Source organism: Hemiscyllium ocellatum, chromosome 33 (assembly GCF_020745735.1).
Source record: "Hemiscyllium ocellatum isolate sHemOce1 chromosome 33, sHemOce1.pat.X.cur, whole genome shotgun sequence".
NCBI lineage: Eukaryota > Metazoa > Chordata > Chondrichthyes > Orectolobiformes > Hemiscylliidae > Hemiscyllium > Hemiscyllium ocellatum.
This window is the reverse complement of record NC_083433.1, coordinates 8,291,656-8,313,837: the sequence shown is the minus strand read 5'-3', so window position 1 is coordinate 8,313,837 and position 22,182 is coordinate 8,291,656. Positions and strand designations below refer to the sequence as shown.

Genomic DNA, 22,182 nt, shown 5'->3' with positions numbered 1-22,182 from the left:
TGTCCTTACCTGGAATTTGAAGAAATCCTGAGGAGCTGTCATAACAAAGATTATTTATCGTGTTTTAATTTAGCAATCAGTTCCATGGTGCCTATGTGTTCTCACTACGTAGAACTCACTATCTACGCATATAGACAGAGCTAATGAATCATAACTGATGCTAGCTGATAAATGGCCAATAGGCCATCTTGTCCATCTTTGTGCAATAGGAAGAAAAACCTGCATTTGTATAGTACCTTTCATGGCCATGGGGCGTTGCTTGAAGTACATTTAAAAGTGTTGTAGCACAGCAGCCAATCTGCACACAGCAAGTACTGACAAACAGTGGCGTAAATATTAGGTTCAGCAACACTGGTCAAGGGGTAAATATTGACTGTGACATCCTATGTTGTTTTATGAACTGATGTTATAGGATCTTTCCGACCTACTGCAGTTTAAAGTCCCATCGGAAATACAGCATCTCTGAGAGCACAACACTCACTCTGTACAGCAGTGTCAACATGATATTGATGTTCAAGTACTGGGGTGAAAGTCAAAAATATAACCTTCTGATTCAGAAGCAGGAATGCTATCAGTTGCGTCACCACTGACAGTGAACAGGTTATGGAGCTGCATCCTTTCAGTTTTCTTTCCCCACTCCCCCATTTCCTGGAGGCTTCAGTTCCTCAGATGCCAACTGTTTTCTTTGTCAGTCTACTGTGAGTTGAAGTAATGAACATCAGCAAAATACACCTATGTAGGATGCAGTTATCTGATCCCATCCATCTCCAACTATAACACATAGGCTTCCCAGCTGACCCAGCCGTTTCAAAGATGAAAAGACATTTGGATAAGTTCATGAATAAGGATGGTTTGGAGGGATATGCGCCAAGCACAGGCAGGTGGGACTAGTTTAGTTTGGGAACATGGTCAGCGTGGACTGGTTGGATTGAAGGATCTATTTCCACACTGTATGACTCAAAGAATCATAGGACGGGATTAGATTCCCTACAGTATGGAAACGGGCCCATCAGCCCAACAAGTCCACACCAACCCACTAAAGAGTAACCCACCCAGACCAATACACCTAACACTATGGGCAATTTAGCTATGGCCAATTCACTTGAGCCGCACATCTTTGGAGTGTGGGAGGAAACCAGAGGAAACCCCACGCAGACACGGGGAGAATATGCAAACTCCACACAGACAGTTGCCAGAGGTGGGAATCAAACCCAGGTTTCTGCCACTGTGAGGCAGCAGTGCTAACCACTGAGCCACAGTACCACTCTAAGCATTAACTCTGTTCCTCTAAGCATTAACCTGCTAGGTCCCTCCTGCACGTTCTGCTTTTATGTAAGCATCATTGCTGCGGTCCAAGAGCTGTTAAAGGAGACTGTCAAACCTACCACCACATTCAGCCAGCGAAAGCAGATCCAGGAAGATGCTAAGGAGATCACCCTCTCAAGGCCAACTTGGGACGGGCAACAAATGCTAAGCCAGCCAGCAACACCCATGCCCATGAATGAATTAAAGAAACCCAATACCAATCAATGGCTTTTGAGCAAAGTGGTTTTGACTTCAGACCCACATTTGATTAGATTACTTATAGTGTGGAAACAGGCCCTTCGGCCCAACAAGTCCACACCAATCCTCTGAAGAGCAACCCACCCAGACCCATTCCCCTATATTTACCCCTTCACCTAACACTCCAGGCAGTTTAGCAAGGCCAATTCACCTGACCTGCACTTATTGGATTGTGGGAGGAAACCCACGCAGACACGGGGAGAATGTGCAAACTCCACACACCCTGAGGCGGGAATTGAACCCGGGTCTCTGGCACTGTGAGGCAACAGTGCTGACCACTGTGCCACTGTTCATTTCTTTTGATTTTGGTTTACTGTTGTCACATGTACCTAAGTACAGTGAAAAGTTCTGTTTTGCGAGCAGATCATAGCAAACAAGGACATAAGGATCATCGGCTGCTGAGGCAGAGCAAGGCATGCAAGTTTACACTGCACAGGAGGTGCACAAAACAAGATCAATATTATTTGAAGTTAGAGAAGTCCATTCATCAGTCTAATAACAGCGGGTGCATGTGTTCAAGCTTCTGTATCTTCTGAAGAGATTGGAACAGAGCATTTCCGGGGTGGGCGGGGTCTTTGATGTTGGTGGCTTTTCAATGGCAACGGGAAATGTAAATGGAATCCATGGATGGGTATCACTTTAACTCTAATTTGACCAACGTACTTTTGAAATAACATCTCCAGAGTTGTATGTTTTCACAGTCTTGAAAATTATGTGTTATTTGTTGAAAAAGTACCTGGATATACTTGCACAGTTTAAATTATTTGTTAATCTTTGTTTAAGTGTGTTTTATCTGAAATAGTCATGATTTAGAGATGTCGGTGTTGGACTGGGGTGTATAATGTTAAAAATCACACAACACCAGGTTATAGTCCAGGTTTATTTGGAAGCACTAGCTTTTGGAACGCTGCTGATGAACTACCTGATAAAGGAGCAGCGCTCCGAAAGCTAGTGCTTCCAAATAAACCTGTTGGACTATAACCTGGTGTTGTGTGATTTTTAACTTTGTTGAAATAGGCTATTTCATTATTTGTTAGGAAGAGAACCTGACTATTTTGTCCCTGACCATAGCTAGAAAGAAAAAAAACAACTTGGCCTTGTTAACAAGAGCATTGAATCCAGAACAAAGAAACTTGTTCCAACTCTTTGGTTCGATCTCATAGAATCCCTAGAGAGTGGAAACAGGCCATAATAAGGCCCAACAAGTCCACACCGACCCACTAAAAGAGTATCCCACCCAGACCCATTCCTCAACATTTCCCCTGAATGAGGCACCTAATCTACATATCCCTGGACACTATGGATAATGTAGCACGGCCAATTCACCTTTGGATTGTGGAAGGAAACCGGAGCACCCAGAGGAAACCCACGCAGACATAGGAAGAATGTGCAAACTCCACATAGACAGTAACCCAAGGCTGGAATCGAGCCTGGGTCCTAGGCACTGTGAGGTAGTAGTGCTGACCACTGAGCCACCTCAGCAGGAGCGATTGCATACAATTCTGGACTTCAGAGAGATGTCAAGGTTTTGGTTACAGTATAAGGGAGTCTAGTGGGATGATACCAGAAATTAAGGACTTTTTATAGAACCATAAAAACATAAAAAATAGGAGCAAAAGTAGGCCATTAGCTTCTTCGAGTCTGTTCCACCATTCAATATGATCATGGCTGATCATCCAACTCAGACCCCTGTTCCTGCTCTCTCCCCATAAAATTCCCCATTCCCACAAACATAAGCAGCACAGATGGAGGCCATTTACCTCTGGACTAGCACGTGCTATGAGCAGTGAAGCCAGTCCCACTCCCTGCCTTATATCCCTGTAGTTTCTTTCTCATCAACCATGTATCCAATCCTCTTGAAAGCCAATATTGAATTCTATTGGCACCATCCTAACTGCAAGGGGAGCTCCAAAATCCTGAAGAAAGCCAGTAAGTGCTGGAAATAGTCAGCATCATTTGCTTTGAATCAAGTATTGTTTTTCTGCAGATCAGATTCACCTTAACGCAGCAACTCCATGACTGTGTGGAGTTTGCACGTTCTCCCCGTGTCTGCGTGGGTTTCCTCCGGGTGCTCCGGTTTCCCCCCACAGTCCAAAGATGTGCGGGTCAGGTGAATTGGCCATGCTAAATTGCCCGTAGTGTTAGGTAAGGGGTAAATGTAGGGGTTTGGGTGGGTTGCGCTTCAACGGGTCGGTGTGGACTTGTTGGGCCAAAGGGCCTGTTTCCACACTGTAAGTAATCTAATCTAATCTAATCTCCATTTCCCTGCCCACCAACGCTGCCTGACGTATTGAGATTTTCCAGCACCACTCATTTTATTTCAGATTTCCAGGGTTCATAGTGCATTGTTTTATTTCAAATCCTAACCCTGAGTTCTGGAAAGAATGTTTTCCCTCATGTTACTGTTGGTTCTTCTGTCAATCATTGTAACCCTTTAACTGCTGATGTTGCCATGAAGATCCTGCCTTCTCAGCCTCTCTCCTCACCTGAGGCATGGTGACCCTTAGGTTAAACCCCCATCAGTCATCTCTTTCTAATTTGACAGCAGCCCGGTGGTTTTCTGGGACGATAGTGACTTCACTTGATTAAACGGTCGGTCACTGGTAGCAGACGCTGCTTATTTTCTCCGACTTCAGTGATGCAGAAAGATTCTGCCATTGTATCCCTTCGAACCAAGTAGATTTCAGGGGAAATGGTTTGATTGAAGATGTCGGTAGAAACTGTCCCCTCTGGTGACTCGCTTGGTAAATAGAAGCATTGGCTTTAATATACTTGAGAAGTGTACAAGTTGAGAAATTAAGAGTTTTTTATATACTTAGAGGGTTATTGCCTGGAACTCACTACCTGAAAAGGATGGAGGAGGCAGATTCTAATGGAACTTCCAAATGGCAATGCGACATAAATTCGAATTTAGCCATTCTGCCAGGACATGGGGAAGAAGCATTGGGCTGGAATTAAGAATGGCCTCCTCCTCTATGGTCAGATTCTTTGATGCCTAACCTGTCTCAGCATTCAGGGTGAAGTAAAATGCAAGAAATAGGAGCACAATAAGACCATTCGGCCCATCGAGCCTGCTTTGCCATTCGATACGTTCATAAACGATCTTGGGATCCATCTCCATTTTCTAATCCTTGATTCCTTGAAAGATCAGCATCTGCCCATCCCAGCTGAGGAAAGGGGTTTATAAAACAAAACAATTGAATCTTGTTTGTTACCATGAAGCAATATATGATATTTCAATTGGCAAATTGAATATGTTCTCCTTGTGTCTGCCTGGGTTTCCTTCAGGTACTCTGGTTTCCTGCAACAGTCCAAAAATGTGCAGGTTAGGTGGATTGGCCGAGCTAAATTGCACCATAGTGTCCAAGGTGGTGCGGGCTAGGTATGTTAATTATGGTTAATGTGGGGATGGGAGCGGGAGTGTGCTGGGTTGGGTGGGATGCTTTTCAGAGGGTTGGTACAGATTCGATGGCCTGAATGGCCTCTGTTCTGTAGGGTTTCTCTGATTCTTTGATTCAAATCTCCACATTCATAGGGCTGAGACAAGAGGTATGGTCAGTGAAGGCCTACAGCTCACTGACTCAGTGTTCCAGATAGCTATCAGGGAGTGACTTTCAAACATTGTCCAATGCTGCGGTAAAGTGGTGTTGCGGTTTTACAAGACTAAATTTCTCATTCACGTTCACACCCAATCATTGCGTCCCCCACCTCTCCCCTCCAGCCCTCCCTTTCACTATCTCCGTAATCTCCAGCCCTACAATGCTTTGGGAACTCTGTGTTTCTTCAACTCTAAGCTCTGATGTACCCCAGACCTTCAGTCTACCAAAGGTAACTGCAATGGCTGTAACAAGGTCAGCCAGGTGGACCTCATAGAGTATGGGTTCCCTGATTTGGAGCTGTTAATTTGGTCCAACAGGGAGCCCTGGCTGACAGATAAGAAACAAGAGTCTCACACAGCATTGCCCTTTGATGTGAAGGGCACTGCTTGTCACTGGCCACTCGGGTGTTTCCTATCTTCCTGGTGGTGGGAATTAAATAAAGATTTGTGCACCTTGTGTCTCTCTCTGTGTCTCACACCTGCACACACACAACATGGGTGCTGGGGAAAAAATAAGCATTACCGCAGTTAGGCGATAGTGTAGGGAAATAAAAAAAGATAAAATATATAAATAAATAAACAGCGGAGAAAAAGAAAAAAAAATAAACAGGAAAAAAAATGAAACAAGAGTCTTTTCCCCTTTGATGTGAAGGGCACTGCTTGTCACAGGCCACTTCGGTGTTTCCTTTCTTCCTGGTGGTGGAAATTTGAATAAAAATTTGTGCACCTTGTGTCTCTCACTGTGTCTCACACCTGCACACACACAACATAGGTGCTGGGGAAAAATAAGCACTACCGCAGTTAGGTTGTAGTGTGGGGGTAAAATAAATAGAATAAACAATAAATAAATAAATAAATAAGCTGGAGGGTCAGAGGTTCAGCTAAAAAAAAGTTTAAAAAGTGAAGAAACAAGAGTGTCAGGGGATCTGCTCTCTCAGAGCTAGCTCTGAGGGAGCTGGGTCAGTGACAAGTACTATGTATCTGTCAATAAAGGGTGACGGGTTATCATTGTCTGTGGAGTTATTTCAGTAACCGTACCTTCAGTTGCCCTAAACTCTGCATCACAATCACTAGACAGCAATGGAAAAGCTTTGTGTTTAAGAAAAGAATTAAAGACTTTTAGGATCTAGTAGATACTTTGAAATCAACCTGTTCAGAGAAGTTATTACATACGTTTGGAGCAGGTGGGATTAATACCTGGGCCAAAGGTAGGGAAACTACCACTGCACCAAAAGAGTCCTGTGGGGACTCAGTAGCTTTCTGGCGTTGACTCAATGACTGTGCTGAGGTGCATCTTACGCTTATGACACTAGGTGGCACTATGAGCAAGAAAACTAAATTTTACTGAGACTCAGAAATGTACCACATGGAGCCCATTGTATAGAATCATTTCACTGCCTTTGGTCTTTGTGTGTGTCTGGATTGTGTCTGTGTGTAATGTGGATGTGTGTGTGTGTGAGAGAATATATCACTGTCTGTGGGTTTGTGTGTGTGCATGTGTTATGCCTGTGTCTGTGTGTATGAATGTGTTACTGTGAATGTGTATCAGTATGTGTCTGTGTTTGTGGATATGAACATGTGTCTGTGTGTGTGTGTGTGGATGAGGTTAGTGTTCTGGTAAGCAATTGGTTGTCCATTACTAGTGGCTCTTGTGAGTGTGGTGGTGAGTCACCATCTTGAACTACTGTATTCCGTGGGGTGTAGGAACACCCACAGTGTTGACTGGACAGGAATCCTGGGATGTTGATTCAAAGAGAGTGCTGAGAAAATTTGGATATAATTCCAAGCTGGAATGGTGAGAGGCTTGGAGGGAAACATGCAGGTGAAGGAAGAGCTATTCTTCTTCAGTGGTGGAGATGGCTTCTGGGCAGGGAAATGTGGACACTGGTGTTTGTGCTAAATTATAGATTTACAATAAAAGTCTTGTAAATCTCTGAAAGCCTTCTGCTCCCTAATTCAATAAATGAATATAAGTCTGTGAAAAAAAAAACATTGAAGCAGATGGCATAATTGTGGTTAGGAAACAATTGAGGGGAGAGTCAAGAAGGTAGGTTGGGATATGGAGCCTGAAAGCATTTTTCTATTTGTCAAAATCCTTCTATCCCATGCCAGTGGATATGGATGTAATTCAGTTTAATTTTTTAACTCAGTGTTCACTGTGACTCTCCAAATAGTGTTTTTGGCAAAATTTTCTTTGATAATGGAAGTGAAGAGAAATATTTGCTTTTTATTGAAAGTGGATTTTAACCCAGCCTTACATGACCTCCTCACACAACCCAGTGTGATTTGTAAAATAAACCAGTCCCATTAAACCAATTTCCTCTATAAACACTGCCACATCCATTAAAGCTCATGTTAAGACAGTGTATCACTTACCAGAGATCTCATTAAGACGGTAACACTGCAAGCTTTTAGGATTTTTTTTTGCACAGGCTCACATGTCTCAACAAAGATCAGGCAGAAAAACATGAAGTGGTTCTTGGGGAATGAAGGGAAGAACGAAAAGCAATGTGGTTCGGGGGGGGAGGGGGGGGGGGGGGGGGCGCGGGGAAACGTGATACCATATGGCAGCAATGCGAAATCAGATCTTCCCAATTCTATTTTGAGAGTCTCAGGGGAAACTGAGTGCAGAGTCTTTCAGCTTTACAGAGAGAAAATATGCTTGTCCATCTCCCAGCAAGACATCCCAACATCCTGCAGTGACCTTCAATGCAGGAGAGTTGCTGAGGCAGGCACCAAAACGTCAGAGCTGTCTCCTGGTGCGCCCATCTGCATTAGCGTTTGCTGCCCACAGACACAACAGTAATAGCAGTGACTGTGGAGTGGTGGGGAGGGAGATAGTATTGACCTCCTGGACAATGATTACGCATTTTTGTATTTCCCTCAGAGGCATGTGAATGGGTATATGAATCATAGAATACCTACAGCGTGGAAACAGGCCTTTCGGCCCAAAGAGTCCACACCAACCCTCTGAAGAGTAACCCAACCAGACTCATTCCCTACTACTCTACATTCACCCCAGACTAATGAACCTGACCTACACATCCCTGGACACTACGGGCAATTTAGCATGGCTAGTTCCCCAAACCAACACAACTTTGGATTGTGCAAGGAAACCAGAGGACCTGGGGGAAACCCACACAGCCACGAGGAGAATGTGCAAACTCCACACAGACAGTCGCCTGAGGCTGGAATCAAACCCAGTTCCCTGACATTGTGAGGCAGGAGTACTAACCATTGAGCCATCATGCCCCCACCTCAACGAGCCACTGTGCCACAGACACAGATGGGCTGGGAACTCACAGTCACTAATGTTTGAGCTCCCTGGCACTTGTCAGGGTGAAATAGACTACTCATGGCAACAGGAGGAGGCAGTTCAGCCCCTTGAGACTGTGCTGTCTTTCAGTTAGACCAATGCTGATCTACGGCTTAAGTCCACTTTGGTTCTGAATCCCTTTAGCTGCCAAAATGGTCTCAAGCTTACCATTGAAAGTTTCAAAGAAACCATAGCCTTCAACAGCCTCTTTTGGGGGAAATGGTCCTACATTTCTGCTGACACCACCCCCTCTTCTGTCAAATCCACCCATTTTACACTCCCTGTGTTACCCCTGAACTCCTTCCCTGTAACTTCACAACTATGCCCCCAGGTTCTGGATTCCACCCCTACAGAATGTACAGTCTCTCTAATGTCCTTTAGTCCCCTTGCACACCTTAATTAGTACATCTCTGAATAGATTTGGCATCCATTGATCATGCAGCATTGCCCTTTGATGTGAAGGGCACTGCTTGTCACTGGCCACTCGGGTGTTTCCTTTCTTCCTGGTGGTGGAAATTGAATAAAGATTTGTGCACCTTGTGTCTTTCACTGTGTCTCACACTTGCACAACATGGGTGCTGGGGAAAATATGAGCACTACTGCAGTTAGGCAGTAGTGTGGGGGGGGGGTAAAGGAAAGAAAAATACAATTGGCATCCAGGTGGCAATGGAGCGGGACTCCTGAGTGTGGCTCATCTGCTCTGACCAGTTTTCTTCCCTTCCTTGGCCTTTTCTTCTCCCCTTCCTTTACTGACCTCTTGTCCTGAGCTCAGACAACATTAGCCGTGAATGGGCCCAGCGCCAACTCAAGTGACCCCCTCCTGACAATTCCAGCTCAAACCCAGGCTTGGCATCGGAATCAGCAGAGGTATCTTGGTGAGATAGGCCCCACAGCAAGAGGTGGCGCCTGAGGAAGGGTGACTTCCCTGTTGGTTGCGTCCAGCGCTGGCGAAGCAGTGGCCAAAGGGCACCACAGCGACATCAATGAGGCAAGAGATGTGATTCTGATGTCGGTGGGTTTGACGCAGGCAGCAGTGAGCTGGTGGCGGAGGAGAGTTGCCTAGGCAACGAGAGATGGCGCCTGAGGAGGGGCGATTTCAGTGTTGGTTGGGTCTGGTGTAGATGGTGGTGATGCTGGGGAGGAGGGATGGTAACACAGATGTCATTGATGATAAGCTGGCTCAGGACCAACAGACACTCTTTCCGTGATATCTTTCTTTTTTTATTATTCGGAAAACTATTCGAAATGGCGTTGGATCATGGTGTCAGTGTATTTTGCTGTTTCCTTGCTAAAATGCACGTGACAGTAAAATAATTCATTCCTTCATTAAAACCAGCCATTTATTCACTCACTCACTCATTCATTCATTCATTCATTCATTCATTGGAACCATAGAATTCTACTGGAGAGAAGGAGGCCATTCAGCCCATCGTGTCTGTACTGGCTCCCAAAGGAGTCACCCAGCTAGTCCCACTCTCCAGCCCCATCTCCATAACCCTTTGACTTCAATCCTTTGGGATATATATCCAGCTCTCTGTTGAAACCTCTTACGGAATCCATCACTTTCCCAGGCAGTGCATTCCAAATCCTAACAACTCTCTGAGTGAAGAAGTCTCTCCTCTTCTCACTCCTAGTTCTCTTGTTGACAATCTTGAAATTGTGACTCTTAGTTACTGACTTGTTAACTAGTGGAAACAGACTATCCTTCTTTAGGCTGTCAAAATATGTTCACAATTTTGAACACCTCAATAAGGTCACTTCCTAATCTTCTCTGCTCCTAGGCGAATAAGCTTGATCTCTCTGATCTAAAATCCTTCATTCGTGGTATCAATCAAGTAAATCTCCTTCAAAAAGTAACTTATACTCAAGGAAAAACAAGGGTAGTCAATGTAGCCTATTCTCAGATTCTGGTGAATCTATGCTCTACCAGTTCAACCAATATATCTGTCATGAGGCCCAATGTCCAGGACTGAATGTTGTATTCCAGTTCTCTCCAGTGCAGACATCTGCAGTGATCACTCCCAGGTCAAGTACAGAATGACTGGTTGCTGAGTAAAAACACATTGGGTCAGACGTTATACACAAGTATCCCCCAGTCCCAAATCGGGCTGTTCCCGAATCTCTTCTCAAATATTTTAGACCCAGATGACAGTCTCATTTGGCTTCTTCCCACTGTTTTGCCCTTACACACCTCCCAAAGGTCACACATAACGCCTGGGGCATACCTACAGAATGCTATCAATGAGGCCAGAATTTGGATTCCTCTTTTGAGTGAATAGACATCCTGGCAGGTCTATGTGTGCAAATATTTGCTCAGTGGTGACATTGCTAAAAGGAGACATGAAGCCGAAGCGTTCTGACTTGTACTCATCAGGACTGCAAAGCAAGAAAACTAAGTTCGCAGATGATACACAATCCTTTATCCGAAACCTTCGGGGCCAGCATGGATTTTAGAATTCGCAATTTTTCGATTTTCGGAATAAGTGACAGTTTGATGGTGAAACTTGAAAAGGCTTACCAAACAGCTGACTCACAGTGAGTACAATGGGCCCTGAGGCAGAATTGAGGCCTGCCTGTTCAGGGACAAGCCAAGCAGAGACACCCACCAGAATTCCTAGAAGCTTGGCATTCCAACTGGAACTCTATCAACAAACACATTGACTTGGCTCCCATTTACCACCCCCTGAGAAAAAGATCAGGAAATGACATCACCAATGGAAATGACATCACCACAGGAAATGATATCACCAACCCAAGTAAACCGAAACACATAAATGGAAAGCGGGCCATGCCAGCAGTGCTTCATCCGGAGGCTCACTGATTATGTTACCTAGTATGGTGACGAAACGTCTGAAAATGAACCTTCCAGCTCAGTGAGCAAACTTGCACCCAGAACCTCAACCTGAGCTACAAATCTTCTCAAAACTTGCTAACAGACTTTGAGAGATTATTTGATACTAATGGAGGATAAGGGGTGTGAGGATAATGCAGGAAAATAGATTTCAAATTAAAGTACAACCATCACTCCAAAATATGCCACAGCAGGTTTAAAGGGCTGAATGTTCCATTCTGACCCATTGCTTATGTAATTCATAGATATCTCCATCCAGGGGCTTTACATTAACCAAACTGTTGTGGTTCTGTTTGCCGAGCTGGGAATTTGTGTTGCAGATGTTTCGTCCCCTGTCTAGGTGACATCCTCAGTGCTTGGGAGCCTCCTGTGAAGTGCTTCTGTGATCTTTCCTCCGGCATTTGTAGTGGTTTGAATCTGCCATTTCCAGTTGTCAGTTCCAGCTGTCCGCTGCAGTGGTCGGTATATTGGGTCCAGGTCGATGTGCTTATTGATTGAATCTGTGGATGAGTGCCATGCCTCTAGGAATTCCCTGGCTGTTCTCTGTTTGGCTTGCCCTATAATAGTAGGGTTGTCCCAGTCGAATTCATGTTGCTTGTCATCAGTGTGTGGTGGCTACTAAGGATAGCTGGTCATGTTGTTTCGTGGCTAGTTGGTGTTCATGGATGCGGATCATTAGCTGTCTTCCTGTTTGTCCTATGTAGTGTTTTGTGCAGTCCTTGCATGGGATTTTGTACACTACGTTGGTTTTGCACTCATCCACAGATTCAAGCAATAAACACATCGACCTGGACCCAATATACCGACCACTGCAGCGGACAGCTGGAACTGACAACCGGAAGTGGCAGATACAAACCACTACAAATGCCGGAGGAAAGATCACAGAAGCGCTTCACAGGAGGCTCCCAAGCACTGAGGATGTCACCTAGACAGGGGACGTCTGCAACACAAATTCCCCGCTCAGCGAACAGAACCACAACAACGAGCACCCGAGCTACAAATCTTCTCCCAAACTTATTAACCAAACTATTGATCTCTGTGTGGAAGATACTCAGTAACTGAGCATTCACAGCTCTCTGGAGTTGAGAATTCTACAGATACACAATTCTTTCAGTAAAGACATAGCGCTTCCTCTCAGCCCTGAGTGACCAACTCCATAATGTGAGTCTGTGACACTGTGTTCTTTCATGTTCATCCCTCCAAAGCCCTATTAGATTGCTTCTCAATCTTCTAACCTCCAGGGGAATTGAGGCTTTTGCTGCTCAATCTCTCCTCATAAGGCAAACTCCCCCACCCCCACCCCCCCCAATTCCTCATCGGAGGAACTATCCTGGTGAACCTTTGTTGCACTCTCTCTAAATTTGATTTTGGCTCCCCACTGGTTTTGTAACGCTTAATTAATTTTGCTCCACCATTCAGGTATGAATAGAGAGTGTAATAACTGGTGTGATAAATCTATTTATACATGTCTGGTGAGAATCACTGACACAGTTCCCTTGTGAATTGTGAAGTCATTCCTGCAGCTGTAATATAAATAAGCATTTTACATCTTACCAACTTGATTTAGGCTAAAAGGGAGAACAGTGAAATGTGAATGCTTTACAGCTTTATAATTGGGGCGCAGATTTTAATTTTGATGCGTTAGAAATTGAGCTGAAACTGCTTTGTCGGAGTGTGAGGTGGTAAATGCTGCAGAAGCAGGGAATCGAGAATTTGAAAGTTCAATCCAAAATGTTGCTAAAACAAGGGGACGTTAGCCAAGCCCATCCCCTCAATTTGTTCGGTGCAATCTTATCACCTCTTGCTTCTTGATCCTAAACATTGGAAATCCATCCCTAATCCTCTCCGTTTCCCATCCTCCCCTTCATCCTTTCATTGGAGTGACATCCATTTTGACCAAGTAATATACCTCGAGATATTTTTCAACATTAGCGGTGCTACACAAATGTAACACGTTGCATTTCAAATTTGGAGTCCAGGCCCTTGGGGACAGAGTTCAAGGATTTTGACCCAGTGACTCTGAAGGATTGAGTAAAAAGTGAGGTCTGCAGATGCTGGAGGTCAGAGCTGAAAATGTGTTGCTGGTTAAAGCGCAGCAGGTCAGGCAGCATCCAAGGAACAGGAAATTCGACGTTTCGGGCAAAAGCCCTTCATCAGGAGGGCTGCGCTTTAACCTGCAACACATTTTCAACACTGAAGGATTGGTAATATACTGCCCAGCTTGGAGAGTTTGAGTTACAGGGGAGACTGAATAGGCTGGGACCCTCTTCGTCTGCAGTGTAGGAGGCTGAGGGATGACCTTACAGAGGTTTATAAAATCACGAGGGGAATGAATAGGGTGGATAGCTAAGGTAATTTTCCCAAAACTAGAGGGCAAAGGTTTAAGGTGAGAGGGGAAAGATTTTAAAAAAGACCTGAGGGACAACATTTTTACACAGAGGGTGGTTCGTATGTGGAATGAACTGCCAGAGGAAGTCGTAGATGCAGGTGCAGTTACACTTAAAAGACATTTGGACAGGTAAATGAATAGGAAAGGTTTTGAGGGATATGGGCTAAACGCAGGGAAATGGGGTTAGGTTAGTTTGGGAAACTTGGTAGGCGTGGACGAGTTGGACCGAAGGGTCTAGTTCTGTGCTGTGTGACTCCAAGACTCTAAGACTCTGAGATTATGAAGGTTGCATGGCTGGATCATGTTTACACAAACTGAATTCCTTCAAGTCAGCAGGGACCTAGTTTACTCGTGATCACCAGTTATGAAAGGAGTAAACTAGGTTAGCAACATTGGATATAGGAGCAGGAGTCGGTTTATTTTACCCTTCAAGCTTGCTGACCAGAGCGGTCTATCTCAAAACAATTTTTGAGCATGATTCCCATGTCATAGAATCCCCACAGTGTGGGAGCAGTCCATTCAGCCCATCGAGTCCAAACCAACCCTCTGAATAGCATCCCAACCAAGACCCCCACCGCATAACCCTGCATTTCCTATGGCGAACCTATCTAACTTGCACAGCCCTGCACCAAGGGCACATTTAGCATGGCCAATCCACCTAACCTCCACATTGTTGGACTGTGGAATGATACCAGAGCACCCGGAGGAAACCCATGCAGACACGGGGAGAATGTGCAAACTCCACACAGACAGTTGCCTAGGCTGGAATGGAACCTGGATCCCTGGCCCTGTGAGGCAGCAATACTAACCACTGAGCCATTGTGGCATGCCTATAGTATATTTAAATATCCAGAAATCTATTGATCTCTGTCATGTGTATATTCAATAATAGAGCTTCCGCAGCCCTCAGGGATAGAGAATTACAAACGTTCACCATCCACTGAGTGAATAAATTCCATTTCATCTCAGTCCTAAATGGTTTGCTGCTTATTTTGATGCGGTAAGGCCTAGTTCTGAAAGCCCCTCCCCTAGTGAGAGGGAACATCCATTCTGCACACACCCTGTATAATTTTGCACGATACACTGAGATTTTGTGACCAGTATTAAATGGTTGTAAATCGTTCTATTCCCAGAGAATATGGATGTTTGGGGCAGGTTACCATTTTGTGTGGTAAACACTGATTTATTATTGTTTTTCAAGTTAGGGCTGTGTCTGTCCCTTTCTAGGGTGGAGAAACCTTTAGAAAAGACAGAAAGCTGTCATATAAATCAGAGTCAATAACTAACAAGACCTTTTTCTTCCCCTATTGATCGGTCTGGATCTTGATTGTTTTCCTTTGGCATTTTCTTGAACGTTGCATTGTATTACAGATTCCAGACCAGACTGGCCTGTACCTTTAGGACAGTTACATGACATGGTAACATGTAATGTTCTGGTATAAATGGTGGGCCTCAGTGGTTAGCGCTGCTGCCTCACTGCACCAGGGACCCAGGTTTGATTCCACCCTGCGGTGACTGTCTGTTTGGAGTTTGCGCATTTTCCCCATGTCGGCTTGGACTTCCTCCAGGTGCTCCGGTTTCCTCACACAGTCCAAAGATGTGCAGGTCAGGATAGATTGGCCAATACTGAATTGCCCATAATGTGCAGGCATGTGTGGGTCAGGTGGATTAGCGATGGGATATTCAGAGTTACAGGGATAGGGTAGCAGGAGGGAGTGGGGGGGTCTGTGTGGGATGCTCTTTGGGTGGTCAGTGTGTACTCAAAGGGCTGAATGGCCTGCTTCCGCACAACAGGGATTCCATGAATCCATCTCACCTTCAGTCACTCTCTGTGTGTCATGGGGTCAGAGTGGTGTTTTTCACTCAGACAGCGATGTGCATGTAATGTACAGTATCATAAGTAAGCATATAACCTGCACTTGGGTGTGTAAATCTGTGATATTATTGCCATTGAAATAGCTATAAACATGAAGATATCTGACCGAAGAATTTAATTGCCTTTGTCGCAGTTCCCTGGGTTAAGTGCAGAGATGAAAAGGTTGTCTTACAAAGAGAGATTGAACAGTTTAGGTCTATACTCATTAGTGCTTAGAAGCATGAGAACAGAGTTAATTGAGGTATATAAGATGGTAAAGGGGATTGACACAGCAGACATTGAACTTTCCCCTCGTGGGGTGTTCGAGAATGATTGGCCATTGTTTTAGGATAAGGGGCTGCAAATTTAATACAGAAATGAGGAGAAATTATTTCTCTCAGAGGGTCATGAATCGGTGGAAATCACAGAGTGCTCTGGATGCCAAGGCACTGGATAGATTTAAGGGAAAGTGTAGAAATGTTTAATTAGTAATGAGTTAAAGGCTTATGGAGAGCAGGGCAGGGAAGTGGTAATGAGGCAAGATGAGATCAGCCACGATTGTATTAAATGACAGAGCAGGCTCGAGGGGCTGAATGGCCTACTTCTGGTCTAGCTCTTATGTTCTCACATTCTAAAAGAACCCCAGTCCTAATGGTATATATTACATGGGCTAACATAGGGGAAAGCATGAAGGGCTTCAGATTTCAGGTTTCCGGAAGGGAGTGCAGTGCATCCATTGTGATTCATAAAAGAAGTCAAAATAAACAGCTCAGATCTCACCATAGATATTTGAGTAAAACAGTTCAGTCTTATTTTTGTGATGTAGGCTTTGCTGCATTGTCCCTGCATTGGCCACCTTCTTGCAGTCCATATGATGTTGCTACACACACAGAGCCATCAGGCAGGATTCCAAGATTGTGACGCCAATATTATGAAAAGTGGATGTTGTATTATTATAAAAACCCAACTGCTTCACTCGCCAATGAGGGATGAAAAACTGCCATTCCAACCTTGTCTTTTATGCCCCAATAGCACCAATGTAGTTTGCTCTTTGCTGCCTTCTGAACTGGCCTAGCAAGCTGCAATACTGTCATCATTAACCAGCCTAGCACACTGTGGGCATATTGTCACCGCACAGTAGTGCATAAAGAAGGCTTCCTGCTATCTTCAAGCACGGTTAGGGACAGGCAGCAATGGCTGAACTTGTCAGTGATACTAACAACCCAAGAATAAATTTCTTTTAAAACAGCACAGTAAATGCATGAGCTCAGGTGGGTCAAGGGACCTTGCAGTTGGTGAATTCTGGCCGCAATATAATTTAGTAAGGTGGCAAATGGGAAAAAACAAGGTCTGTTCTCATTAAGGTGTAAATGGGAACATCCAAGCTCGGGGCTAGTGTAGGCCATTTGGCTCCTCAATGCAGCTCTGTTATTCAATAAGTTCATGGCTGATCTGATTGCAGCTTTACCTCCACTTTCCTGCCCACCCCCGTAACCCTTATCTCCCTTGTAGATTAAAAATCGTTCTTACTCAGCTTTGAATATATCCAGTGACCCAACTGCCACTAATCTCCAGTGAGAGACTTCTAAAGGGTAATGATGTTCTCAGATAAAAAAAACCTTCACGGTGATATTGGTCATCCTTACCTTCAAAATGTTCTGGACATCCCCCACAATGGGAAACAACTTCTCAGTGTCCTCCTTGTCAAATTCCTCCTCAGAATCGTTTATGTTTCAATGAGATCACTTGTCATTCTCCTAACCTCCATTGAATAGAAGGTCAACCTGCACAACTTTACAACATAATACAAGACCGTCTGCCCCAGGAACGGCCCAGTGAATCCTTCTAAACTATCTCCAATGCAAGTGCATTCTTCCTGTCCATTTCTGGAAGCACAGTGCAGCACTGTCGTTTCAGCCAGATCAGGCAGGAGGGATGAGGAATTGACAAAGGAAAAATACAACAGCAATAATCTCACAGACGCCTGTTATAAACTGCCTGAGCTCTTCTCATTGTTTAATTTGGTTATCTGATCATCTTGATTAGATTACGTGGTGATGATTTCCCAGGAGTGACTGTATAAGGCTGAGAATATTCCATTTGACAACTCATCAGCCCCTTGACCTCTAACCCTTCATTGCCTTTAATTCTTTGTGCCTCTTTCCCTCTCCATCATATCTGCTCACTACATTGTAACATATTCATTCCTAAAGCCTGTCTTCTTCCTTCCTCTTCCAGCGTCCTTGCTTTTCAACTTTACAGATTAAAGCATTCTAATACCTGACTATCTTAGGCAAGGGGGCATTCTTAGTTTGATCTCTGGGCTCCCATCACTTAGGTGATCACTGCCAGATTCACTGTGGTTTGTGTGAGATCGATAGCACACACAAAGAGACAACAGATCCTCACTGACAACTATACTTCAATCCATCTGCAATGGTTTCCTTTTAGACAGAACAGGACCAGGATCGGTTACGATGCTCACCAAGGTTGACCAGCCCATTGACACTACTGAAGTGTGGCACTAGGTTGACACACCACAAAGTGCTCGGTGAATGTACAGTGTTGAAACTCACTTCAGTAATTTAATACGACCACGTTGCGGCGGGTGTGGAGTCACATATAGGCCAGACCAGGAAAGGGAGGTAGATGTCCCTCCCTAAAGGTAGTGGTAGTGACAGAAACCATGGGTCCCTTTGTTTCCCTTGACCTGTACCCCCAGCTCTTCACCTGGTTATTGGATCCTGATGTAGCCCCTCCAACCTTTGACCCAAGCCCTGCCTAAACGACATGTTGAACGCGATTAATTTCTAATCTAATTTCTGGCAACAATTTCATGGTCACCATTACAAAGATGGGATATTTGTTTCCAAGAGTTCTTCATTCATTGAGTTTAATGTGTTCAATTGCCATGGAGAGGGAAATCTGAACATGAGTTACCAGATCATCAAACCAGGATTAGATATTATCCCCATGATATTACCACTTACACCACTGTTCCACCTCAAAAGTTGATGTTTTCAATTCTGTAGCAACTTTCTCCAGAGAGTAATCAGAATTTGGAACTTTAATAACACATGGAGTGGTTGAGACAAACAGGGGAGGTAATGGTGCTGTGGGTATGTCACTGGACTAGCAATCCAGAACTTTACATCAACGCTAGAATCCCACCATGGCAGTTGGTTACACTTGAATTCAATAAAAATCTGGAATTAAAAAAAACTGGCCTAATGGTGACCATATAACCACTGTTGCTTGGTGAATAAAAAACCCATCTGGCTCACTAATGTCCTGCAGGGAAGGAAATCTGCCATCCTAACCTGGCCTGGCCTACACATTAATAACTTTCCTCTGGGTGATTATTGGTGGGTAATAAATGCTGGGCCTAGCCAGTGACATTCATATCCCACAAATGAATAACTAAGATAACATCAATGTCTTTAAGCTGTAAGTACACAAAGGAAAAATGTGGATGGACGATTGGTGGGTTTGTTGTGTTGGGGAAAACGGAGAGGTTGCTGGTGTGAATCCGAAAGCCTGGCTTGGACTTGTTGAGCTGAATAGCAACAGCAGCCCCTAATGAAATATGTTTCACAGTAGTGACCAAACTGAATACCAATACCCAGCCAAAGAAGGAGGCAGTTGGAGAGGTGAGCAGGCGGTTATCAGTAAAGGAGTGGGAAAAGTTGGAAAGGTCCATTTATGTCCATGGCTGCACTGCGTGTACAATATCAGGCTGCTCATGTTTGCTTCCTGACATGTGTGCAATGTGAATTTGCAGCACCTTTGTTGCATTGGAGCCATGAGGCAGAGCATGTAGCCAGGTAGGTAGCACAAGCTGCTGGTGAGCAGCTGTCTTTCTGTGCACCTTCACTGCTGCTGTCACCTCGCCTTTCCTTTGCGTTGTATCACTGTGCTGTTCAAGGCTCCAGAAATGCTCTGTTCCTGTTGAAGCACATCCTCTGCTAACTGGGCTTGGTGAGATGGAGCTCGCAGAGCACTCTGACCAAATATAGTAAGAGCCTAAAATCTCACAGCATCATGGGATGGGTCCTGCTGTCATGTATTTTTAATATTGGAAGCACTTTACCACATCCATTTATTCTCCCATCTATTATTAAAATATTTGGAGCACTCAGTGAGGTAAGACCGACTAGCCAATGAACAATCATTCCCACTCCTGGATAAATAACACAAAGGAGACAACGCTGAATAATGCAAAAGAAACCAACAAATCAATTGATTTCTCAGAATCTTCGTTTTATTCTATAAATATTCATGCATTGATGCTTCTCATAATCTCTATCTCTATTTATCTATCTATCTAACTATCCCACAAAACAATAAATATATATGAATACCAAATAGTCCATGCCCGTTTGATTAATAAGTTATGCAATTTGCAGTCCTATAGTTTGTGTTGCCAGGAATATATTTAAATCTGAAAGTAGCAAAAAACAAGGCTGTTGTGGTAACCCATGGTTACAACCTCAGACAGACACTGCCATCATTACAAACTTATAAAGATGCTTTTCATTATTTTAACTTCCCAACTATCTGGAAAGCTGCACATTGAAACGTCTGAAAGACGCACGTGTATGCACGTGCACATGCACACAGACATACACACACGGACACACACAAACACACACAAAGTCTTATTTCCTCATAGGGATGTAAGAAATGCAGAATATGAAGACCATTCAGTCATAATAGTTTGTTGTACCAATCAATGTAGTTATGAATGATGTTCTACTCAGCATCCAATGTTTTGCAACATCCCTATATCACATCATCCAAAAATGTATCAATCACTGTTTTGAACATATTCAATATCTGAGCATAGTAAGCCCTCTCGGGTAAACGATCTCATAACACTCTGGACAAAGAAATTATTCTACAGGTAGACAACCCTTTATCAAAAATCCTGAAATCTGAAAAGCTCCAAAATTCGAAGTTTTTTTTTCTCATTAACAAGGTTGTTTGGCGTGTAAACAGTTAATCCAGGTCGACACCCACTCCATGCATGTCACTCAGATGCGGCTTGTGAGGGCGTGGCCCAGTATTGACAGGCCACAATTTTGTTTAAGGGCCCGTTTTACTCACGGTAATTCTGTTCTTTGGAAAGATTTTTTAAAAACCTCACCATCAAATAGCCACTTATTCTAAAATGTGGAAAATTCTGAATTCCGAAGACCAGCTGATTCCGAGCATTTCGGATAAAGGATTGTGCACCTATACTATTAATAAATTCATGAAAAAGTTATTGTTATTTATATTATTGTTGATCCTAAATTGTTGAATCTTTGGCAGGAAGAATAAAAAAGAACCATATTTGCATGATGTCACACACAACACCAGGTTATAGTCCAACAGGTTTATTTAAAATCACGAGCTTTCTGAGCGCTGCTCCTTCATCAGGTGAAGTGGAGCGTATATTGAATTTACTCAGCAATTTGAGAAAGAGAAGATAGAATCAGAGATAATGCTATTACAGCTGAATGGAGTACAATGTGGGAAAATGTGAGGTCATGCACATTGGTGGGAAGAATAGAGACATGGGCAACTTCCTAAATGGAGAGAAACTTCAGAAGTCTTAAGCGCAAAGAGACTTGGGAGTTCTAGTCCAGGATTCTCTCAAGGTAAACTTACAGATTGAGTCAGCACTTAGGAAGGCAAATGCAATGATGGCATTTATTTTGAGAGGATTTAAGATTATAAAAGCCAGGAAGTACATCTGAGGCTCTATAAGGCTCTGGTCAGACCACATTTGGATTATTGTTTGTAGTTTTGGGATCCGTATCTCAGGAAGGATGTACTGACCCTGGAGTATGTTCAGTGGAGGTTCACAAGGATGGCCCCAGAAATGGAAAGCTTAACATATGAGGAACGTTTGAGGACTTTGGGTTTATACTCGATGGAGTTTATAAGGATGAAAGGCATCTCATTGAAACATACAAAATACTGAATGGCCTGGAGAGAGTAGATGTTGGGAAGATGTTTCCATTGGTAGGAGAGACTTCGACCCGAGGGCATAGCCTTAGAGTAAAGGGAAGATCTTTTAGAAGAGATAAGGAGAAACTTCTTCATCCAGAGAGTGGGGAATGTATGGAATTCATTACCACAGAAGGCTGTGGAGGTCAGGTCACTGAGCATATTTAAGACGGAGATAAATAGGTTCTTGAGTATCAAGGAGATCGAGGGTTATGGGGAGAAAGTGGGAGAATAGGGTTGAGAAACTTATCAGCCATGATTGCATGGCAGAGCAGACTTGATCGGCTGAATGGCTTAATTTCTGTTAGGTCTTATGGTCTTATATATTCTGTGTCTGTGTGTCGACTTCCACTTCACCTGACAAAGGAGAAGCACTCCAAAAGCTTGTTATTTTAAGTAAACCTGGTGTCATGTGACTTCTGACTTTGTCCATCCTAGTCCAACACTGGCATCACCACACCATATCAGCATGGGCAGAGGTTGCAGAGCTCTAACATGCAGAGTGATCTGGGTGTCCTAGTTCATGAATCACATAAAGTACAACAATCCATCAGATAAATTAATAGAATGCTATTGTTTATTGTAAGGGGAATTCAATACAAAGATAAGAAGAATG

General features: G+C 43.9%; 1 protein-coding gene across 1 annotated transcript in view; it reads left to right on the top strand.

Annotated features, from left to right (window-relative positions):
• The first annotated feature begins 3,404 nt into the window (after nucleotides 1-3,404).
• Nucleotides 3,405-22,182, top strand: part of LOC132831198 (vesicular glutamate transporter 1-like) — a 95,040-nt gene continuing 76,262 nt past the window's right edge. The window contains exon 1 of the mRNA XM_060849211.1: nucleotides 3,405-3,492. Within this exon, the coding sequence (XP_060705194.1) occupies nucleotides 3,405-3,492 (88 nt within the window). The remainder of the gene's footprint in view (nucleotides 3,493-22,182) is intronic.